The sequence below is a fragment of the Castanea sativa genome, chromosome 11 (assembly GCF_040712315.1).
Source record: "Castanea sativa cultivar Marrone di Chiusa Pesio chromosome 11, ASM4071231v1".
NCBI classification, from domain to species: Eukaryota; Viridiplantae; Streptophyta; class Magnoliopsida; order Fagales; family Fagaceae; genus Castanea; species Castanea sativa.
The window spans coordinates 37,939,895-37,948,985 of NC_134023.1; the positions used below are offsets into that span (position 1 = coordinate 37,939,895).

Sequence of the window (9,091 nt, forward strand, 5' to 3'; positions counted from 1 at the left end):
TGTGGCAGCTCTTCCACCCACTTACCTTTTGAATCATCCAACATGTTCTTGAGTTCATTCACTATGACTTTATTGACAGCCTCGGCCTGCCCATTCTCTTGTGGATAAGCTGGAGTCGAGTACCTATTCGTGATACCCAGTTCACCACAGTACCTTTTGAATGCTTTGCTATCAAATTGAAGCCCATTTTCGGAGATGAGGGTATGGGGGATCCCAAACTGAGTAACAATATTTTTCCATAAAAATCTCTTGGCGTCCACATCTCTAATATTTGACAGGGGCTCAGCTTCAACCCACTTGGTGAAGTAATCAGTGCTGACCAATAGCCACCTCCTATTTCTTGCTGTCTTGGGGAAGGGCCCCACAATGTCTAAACCCCACTGAACAAAAGGCCAAGGGTTAGAAAAAGGATTGAGAACACCCTTAGCTGATGAATATTTGGGGCATACCTCTGACATTGACCACACTTCTTTACATAGTCTTGCGCATCCCTTTGCATATTTGGCCACTAATACCCTTAGGTGAGAGTCCTGTGAGACAGTGACCTGCCCCCTGTATGACTTCCACAAATCCCTTCGTGTAGCTCTTCTAAAAGTGGGTCCACTGCCTCAGGATGAATGCATAACAAATACAGCCTAGAAAAGGAGCGTTTGTATAACTTCTGATCCTCGGACAGCTAGAATTGAGGAGGTTTTCTTCGCACTTTATCTGCCTCCCCCTTCTCCTTAGGCAAGATGTCATCCCCAAGAAATAGCACAATAGGATCCATCCAACTAGGTCTTACCCTAATTTGGTGAATAAGGACCCTCTCCTTTCCCCTCCCAGTAGGCTTGTATAGATCTTCAACCAGGATAACCCAAGGTAAACTCTGCGCTGAGGAGGTTGCAAGAGTGGCAAGAGAGTCAGCATGCGTGTTTTTGCTCATTGGGATTTATTGTAAGGAGAAAGATTCAAGCCCTGATTGCAAGTGACTAACTTGGTTCAAATAGTCCTGCATTCTTACATCTCTAGCTTCCAGTTCTCCCTTTACTTGGCCTACGACTAATCTTAAATCTGAAAATATCTCCATTGTTCTTCCCCCCATTTTCTGAACCATAGCCATTCCCACCAACAAAGCTTTGTACTCAGCCTTGTTGTTCGTGGCCGAGAAGCCCAGCCTTAAGGATTTCTCAATGGTGATCTTCTTAGGAGATACTACAACTAGCCCCACTCCTGATCCCCTTTGATTTGCTGTGCCGTCAACGTACACCTTCCAAGATAGAAGCTCTTGTAAGGAGACCATCCCAACTGATTTTCCATCCATATTTTGCCTCTCATCACTTTCTCCTAACGAAGACTCAACAAACTCAACCACCAAATTTTCAAGGACCTGACCCTTTACGAAAGTGCAAGGCATATACTTGATATCGAAAGCTCCTGAGATCGTTCCCCACTTTGCAATCCTCCTTATGTAATCAGCTTTTTGAAGCAGCGATCAAATGGGGAGCTGGGTTAAAACCACAACGGTGTGCGCCTGGAAGCAATGTGGGAGCTTCCGTGTAGAGTGTACTACTGCCAATATAGCCTTCTCCAAGGGTAGATAGCGGACCTCTGTCTCGTGTAATGATTTGCTCACATAATAAACTGGTCTTTGTACCCTATCATTGACCTGTATTAGTACCAGGCTCATCGCATGCGAGGCTACTGCAATGTAAGCAAATAAAACCTCCTTCTCCTCAGGCTTGGACATAACAGGTGGCTGAGAAAGATATTCTTTCAACCGCTAGAAGGCCGAAGAACATTCCTCAGTCCATTCAAATCCCTTCCACTGGTGCAACAGCTGGAAGAAATGCCGGCACCTGTCTGCTGACCGAGAAATGAATCGATTCTAGGCGGTGGTCATTCTTGTCAAATTCTGGACTTCTTTGGGCTTTTGATGAGGCTGCAAATTGTTGATTGCTCTAATTTGATTAGGGTCGACCTCAATTCCATGATGGGTGACCATATAGCCCATAAATTTTCCAAAGCCGACATTGAAAGAACACTTAGAAGCATTAAGGCGTAGTTTGTGTTTCCTCAGTATTCCAAAAATATTTTTGAGGTTATTTATGTGCTCAGGCTCCACTTTAAGTTTTACCACCATATCGTCTATGTAGACTTCAATGCTTTTGCCCAGTTGTGGTTTGAACATCCTAGTCATCATTCTCTGATAAGTAGACCCCGTATTCTTCAGTACAAAGGGCATCACTTTGTAATGATAATTCCCCATGGGCATAACAAAAGAAGTCTTCTCTTGATCATCCAGAGCCAATGGTATCTGGTGATATCCTTAAAAAGCATCCAAGAAGCTCATTTGAGGATGGCCCACGGTTGCATCCACCAGCTAATCTATTCGAGGCAAAGGGAAGGGATCCTTCAGGCAAGTTTTATTTAAATCCGTAAAGTCCACATACACTCGCCACTTCCCACTCTTCTTCTTCACCACCACCATGTTGGCCAACCACTCGAGGTAAAACACCTCTTTTATGGCCCCAGCCCGCTTAAATTTGAGAACTTCTTCCTTGATAGCATTAGAATGTTCCTTGGATGAGCGCCGAGGTGGTTGCTTTTTGGGGACGACAAATGAATTGACATTTAAATGGTGGCAAATGAAGTCCGGATCCACCCCAGGGGCCTCGTAAATGCTCCATGCAAATACGTCAATATTTTTTCTAAGAAAATCTACTAGCTCTTCCTTTTCCCGAGGAGGCAGCTGAACTATGACCTGAAAGAACTTCTCCTCATCGTCGCCAATAATAACTTTTTCCAATTGCTCGCACTCTACCCTTCCTTCCACCACATCCGTGGATAACATCGGCACCTTTGATTGCTATAAACCCCACCCGACAGGGGCCGAGGGCTTCCCTCCAGCTTGATGTCTGATTGTGGCCACCAAGCATTTTCTGGCCATGGATTGGCTCCCCACCAGCTCCTCTATTTGATCCTCAGATGGATACTTCTCTTTCAAGTGTAGGGTGGAAGGAATGGCCCCTATGGCATGAAGCTAGGGTCTTGCCATAATGGCGGTGTAAGGAAAGTAGGCATCCACCACAATAAAATTCACTTCCACTACTTTTGATCCTGTTTGCACAAGTAGTTTGATTTTGCAACGACCAAAGAAAAAGCACTAGCCACATTTGCGCTATACCTCAAAAGGACTAGTCACTATTGAGGCTCTTCATAGTTATTAATAAAGCCCAGTTCAACCCAATAAATACCCGATGTGGGACTCATCACACACCCACACATATAACACAATCAATCAAATTGGGACATCACAGATTTTCCCCTTTGGGATAACAATCTTTCCTCGAAACCCACTAGAGGGGAGTTGTAACTAGTTAAGTCCTCTGGCATTAGTCACAGCCCCTTGTATAAATCAGGGTACATGATTTCTGCACCGCTGCCCTGATCTACTGGTACCCTCTTCACATTGTATCCCCCAATCCAAAGAGTAACCACTAAGGCATCATCATGTGGTTGTGAGGTTCCTACTTTATCCTCGTCGGAAAAGCTCAACGCTGGTTTGACCTCCACTCTGCTCCTTTTCGAACCAGGGGTCAAGTTCTTGGTGAATGGTCGATCTATGGACATTACCCTGGCTGGAAAAGAGCCAGTTCTCCTTGAAGCAGTGAAAATCATGCTAATTGTACCCAATGGGGGTCTTGAAGAAGCATCTCTTTGTGCTCTCGACCTAGCCTGATTGCCCTACTTAGTAGGTTGATATAGGAATTGTTTCAACTTTCTCGCCTGTACCAACTGCTCTAAATTATTCCATAAAGTCCTGCAATCCTTGGTAGTTTGCCCACGCTCCTGGTGGTATTGGCAATAAAGACTCTGGTTGCGCTTTGTGGGGTCTTCTCCCATCTTATTTGGCTACTTAAAGTATGGCTCGTTCTTAATTTTTTGTAAAACTTGGTGCACGGGCTCTCGGAACACAGCGCTAACCATTTGGGTAGCAGTCGAACTAGGGGGCCCAGCAAAATCTCTCCGAGGTCTGTTATTGTTATACCTATCTGACTTGAAATCCCTTTGCTCCTGGGGGATCACCTTAGCCTTTTTCCTTGCTGCTAGTCCTCCTCGACCCCCTTATACTCGTCAATGCGATCCATGAGCTGTCACACACTCCCAGTGGGCTTCCTTGTCAAGGATTTTCTCAAATCATGCTGGACGGGCAGGCCGACGTTACAAGTTCTTATGACCACATCATCAAAATTCTCGACAATCTCGTTGAAAATCTCGTTGAACATCTCTTAGTACTTGTCGGAATACGTTTTCAGGGTCTCTCCCTCCTGCATTGTTATAGATGACAATGAGTCCAGAGGCCGAGGAACCTTGCTGCAAGTAACAAAACTGGCCCCAAATGCTCGAGTGAGCTCCTTAAAGGAGTTGATAGAGCCTTCCCTTAGGCCGTCAAATCACCTCATCGCTACAGGCCCCAAACTGGATGGGAACACCTTGCACATCAAAGCCTTATTTTTAGAGTGTACAACCATTCTCTAGTTGAAGTGGCTCATATGTTCCATAGGGTCTGTTTTACCATTTTACATGGTGAACGTTGGCTGAGTAAATCGGCGAGGAAGCCTTCCTCTTTCAATTCTACGCATAAAAGGTGACTTCAAAATTTGGTTCAATGCCCTGTTCATAGCATCATTTCCCAGACCTTTGTGAGACGGCCTCTTGTTTCTACGCTCATGACGACGATCCTCATCATACGGGAAGGACTCGCTGGGGGGAGTCCTTGACCAAGCCTTGTAAGTGCCATCTCTGTCATCATCAGAAGGAGGGTCAGAATCTGAGGGAGTCCTTCTCCGTCACTCACGGCGCAGCCTCCTGCGCAGACAGTCAATCTCCAACTACATGCTTCTAGCATTCTCCTCATAAGAGATGTAGCCCCCACCTCGAGATTGGCTCCTGCTAGTATGTGTGGTATGCACACTAACTTCCTTGTCCTTCATTCTCTCAAGATTGAGAAAATGGTCTTGGGGTTGAGAACCAACAAACTCCTCCTGGTTTTGCCCCAAACCTACCATCGCTGAATGCTGACCCCACTAAAGCTCAAGTAATTCCCATAGACGGTGCCAATTGTAAGGGTAAGTTTTGGTTCCTAAGCCCAAACGATAGAAGAACTTAGGCCTAAAGAGCCCAACAAAATGAATTTTTAGAGAGTGGGTTGAAAAACTAGGCTTCCATGGGTTGGACGATGCTTACAATGGACCAAAGATGATAACAATGCAATGGAAAACAAAGGAAAACAAGTCTTTTACAAAGAAACTCCTCCTCGGCAAAGTCCGAGGAGAGTAGTTCTTGAATATATCATTCTAATACTTGATTACAATTTTTGTTCTTTCTGCAGGATTTTCGATCCCCCTCTCCCGAGAGAACCTCTTACATTATATAGTCCATTTTAGATGATCTTGGAACTCCATTTGTCGATCATGTAGGCCAGTACTCGAGAGCTTATCCCATCAGACACCTTCCTAAACTTTCTGTGAGATACGGCGACCAAGGTGACACTTTTTAGGGGTCTTCTCCACATAAATGCGACTAGGAGGTTTGGTAGGATGCATTAAATGTGGTGGCAGCTACCATCCCTTTAGTCACATTAGGGCTAGCCCCCTCTCCAAATCTCCTTCTCTACAACATGACCTCCTCTGGTAACGTGCCACTGACGTGGCCTTGCTGTTCGAGGGTGTAACCTCCTTGGAACTGCATTGGCCTCCTCGGCCTCAGGTATGACACGTGGCAATGCAACCTTATCAAATTTCTATTCCCCACAATATTTGTTTGAACTTTTTGCAGAACGGAATAATTCTAGGGATATTCCAAATCTTACATCCAATTTAAGAGATTTTTTTTGGCTACATTGCATGGAATGTGTGTTGTTTTTAGCAAATGGGAAGAAACGTTCACTTTTCTGTACAATTGATATGGAAAGTGGCTTATAGCAAATAGGAATGGCAATGGGTCAGGTTTTTTTATGCTCGGGCCCGACCCGTGGGTCTATACCTGTTACCCGAACCTGGCCCATTTAATAATCAGGTTTTTTTTGTTGCACCCAAACCCGGTCCGTTGGGCCTCGGCCTAAAATCACAAACCCAAAAATCAGTACAAACCTAGAATCACAAATCACAGAATATACGTGTAATTTTCTTGGCAATCATTCAATTTTCTTGCCATTCAAATGGATGCCAAGATCTAACAAACCAATCTGTACAAAAAATCCAACAAATCTCAAAAATAAAATTAGCAAATCTGAAAATCCTAACAACAAAACACCAAGAAAACCCAACAAATTTGGCTCACAAAAAAAAAAAAAAAAAAACCTAAACCCAAATTTTGCTCACAAAAACACGAAAAGAAAAAATCCCAACTCACACTGATTGTGGATCTGTAACGGGTGAGGGGTGGTTCACGGTGGATCTGTAACGGGCAAGGTGCTTAATCATTTGATTGTGGCTGGTGATAGACCTTAGACTGGCTGGCAGAGAATGATTGAGAGTGAGTGAGAGCTTGGACCGACGGAGAATGATTGGATCGACGATGAGAGCTTGGGCAGTTGGCTGGCGATGAGATTGACAGTGAGTGAGAGTGGGAGAGGAGAGCTTTGGCAGTTGGGCAGCGGTAAGATTGAGAATGAGTGAGAGTGGGAGAGGAGAGTTTGGTGCGTGAAAACTGAGCCTGAGATGAGAGTGAGAGGCGGCTATGACCTGTGAGTGTGAGTGAGGTATGATCTGAATGTTAGGGTTTATAACTATATAGATACATATATGTATGTATGTATGTATGTATGTATGTATGTATATTTGTATATGTGGGGTATTTTAGTAATTTATGATATAATTGGGTCGGGTCTGGGTTTTCAAAAAAACTCGGACTCGTTTCGGGTTTTTTTTTTTTTAAAACCCAAACCCGACCCTATTCTTTATTGGGTTGGGTAAAACCCGACCCATTAGGGTCGGGTCGGATACCCACGGGTCGGGCAGAAATTGCCATCCCTAATAGCAAAGAAAAAAAAAAAAAAGGGCAAGTGATAAATAGCCTTATAGCTTAATTATTAACATTTGCACCCCAAAATTCAAATGCTCCTATATAAGTTTATAACTATCGAATTATTAAAAGAAAAGTGGTAATTACACTTTTTTTTTTTAGGTTTGGTGGAATGACATTTCGCTCTAAATTTTGAGGGAAAAATATTTTTTTCCTTTTACATCCATTAGACTGAACTTTGTTAAATTAATATTTAAAATGTTGTGTATTAATGTGCTATTTGCTAAAGGATAGGTTTCCAAAGTAAAAAAGAGCATTTTAAATTATTAAGTATAACCTTAGCTTTTTTTTTTTTTTTTCAAAGGATTGTGGAGAAATTTGCCATTTCAACTTTTTAGTCTTTTAATACTTGACAAATTTTACATTTTTATTTTAAATTTATTAGTTATGTTTATATTAACCATGGTTAACACTTTGGTAAAGAAAATTTTATAAAAATTTAAAATATTTCATTATCCATATAACCACAAGAGGGGAGTGTTATTATCATTATTTTTTAAATTTGAAGTTGAGTTTCATTCTCTAAAATTTTAAGAAGGATAATGTATTCAAAACAAAAAATGGAAGGTGGAAATGTCATGTGTGTCAGTGTCTTTTTTTTTATTTTTTAATAAAAATTTTAAATTTAATGGGCATACGCTTTTTGAACGCTAGAAAATTTCCAAACCCGCACTTTTTTTCCATCATATATACCCCACCCCAATCTCTCTTTGTACTTTCTGTCTTCATTGGTTCCCTCTCAACTTCTCTCTTTCCCCTTTATTTTTCCCCCACTGTTTCTCTCTCAGTGACTCTTCAGTATCTCCTTTTCCTATCTTTTTTCGTTTTCACACCAATTCTCTCAAGTTTCTAGAGTTCCTCTTGTCACCAGTTCCTTTCTAGTATCTATACGAGTGTGTTTGGATCTTGGAGTGTAATACCCAGAGGAAAAAAAAAAAAAAAAGAATTATGCTAGGAACACAATCTTTGGCATAATTTTGTGCTACAACTTGCCACATAGCGAGTTGTGGTTAGTAAGAGTATGTCAGTGGGCTATGTGGAGACACACTTTTACCAATTACAACTCGCCATGTATAAAGTTATGCAAAAAATTGTCCCTAGAATGATGTGACATCAATAATTTGTCACTCGGGAAGCTTCCAAACAACAATGGCCATATGAAGTTTTCAACGCTTGAAAAAAAAATAAAAAAAGCAAGGATACACAAATTCTTTTATAATATTTTTACAAATTATTGATATAATAAATTCTTTTTAGTTTTAATTTGAGCTTATTATTAATATCATATTTTTATTTACTATAATTATTGAGGAGACTTTTTGGCTAAAAATTGCAAAAAATGAAGTTTATTATTGTTATAGGTATTGTTCAAAGTTATTTGGCAAAATGAGAAGAGAGACTGAATTTCAGCAACGGTATTGCCGAAATTGCAAGAAAAAGTAGAATGTGTCAGGGGAGAGAGAAAATTGAATTTCGGTAATGAGATTACCGAAATTCTTGTCTTGCCCTTACTCCCAAGCCTGCCTGTGAAGTACCCAAAATGCTGAAATGGAAAACCAATTGTGGCAAGTGCCTAAAATGCTGAAATGGAAAGCCAATTGTGGCAATGGCATTGCTGAAAATGGGAGGGGAAAAAAAAAAAAAAAGAATTGTGGCAACCAAGTTGCCGAAAATGGAGGGGGAAAAAAAAAAAAAGATAATACGTTCACAACATTTTTCACAACAAATTACAGGTGGTTAGTTGTTATTGGTTCAAATTTGAACCTAACACTAAGATAACTTTTTTGCTTCAATAATAACAATAAGTAACAACTTGCCATTTATGATTTGTTGTAAAAATATTGTGAAAATGTTGTGGACGTATCATTTAAAAAAAAAATCGTGGAGCCGAAATAGAAGGAAAAGAAAAAAAAAAGTGGCAATGTGGCAATGGCATTGCCGAAATAGAGGGAAAAAAAAAACAATTTTTTCCCCTCTATTTCGGCAATGCCATTGCCACATTGCCACTTTTTTTTTTTTTTTT

General features: G+C 41.3%; 2 protein-coding genes across 2 annotated transcripts; both read right to left on the reverse strand.

Annotated features, from left to right (window-relative positions):
• Window positions 1-2,362: 2,362 nt before the first annotated feature.
• On the reverse strand, window positions 2,363-2,833 carry LOC142616461 (uncharacterized). Its single transcript, XM_075789315.1, has one exon. It carries the CDS (start codon window positions 2,831-2,833, stop codon window positions 2,363-2,365), a length of 471 nt encoding a protein of 156 aa, XP_075645430.1.
• A 545-nt stretch (window positions 2,834-3,378) lies between these two features.
• LOC142616463 (uncharacterized) lies at window positions 3,379-3,885 on the reverse strand. The gene is made up of 2 exons (XM_075789316.1): window positions 3,775-3,885; window positions 3,379-3,726 (listed from the first exon to the last, which is right to left on the reverse strand). Exons 1-2 carry the CDS (start codon window positions 3,883-3,885, stop codon window positions 3,379-3,381), a joined length of 459 nt encoding a protein of 152 aa, XP_075645431.1.
• Between the last annotated feature and the right edge of the window lie 5,206 nt (window positions 3,886-9,091).

Bases quoted from the DNA above. Each gene is read 5' to 3' on its own strand.
- LOC142616461 (XM_075789315.1), bottom strand. From the start codon at position 2,833: ATGTTATCCACGGATGTGGTGGAAGGAAGGGTAGAGTGCGAGCAATTG.
- LOC142616463 (XM_075789316.1), bottom strand. From the start codon at position 3,885: ATGGGAGAAGACCCCACAAAGCGCAACCAGAGTCTTTATTGCCAATAC. The intron at 3,727-3,774 runs GTACAGGCGAGA...CCTACTAAGTAG, and splicing joins GGAATAATTTAGAGCAGTTG to GGCAATCAGGCTAGGTCGAG.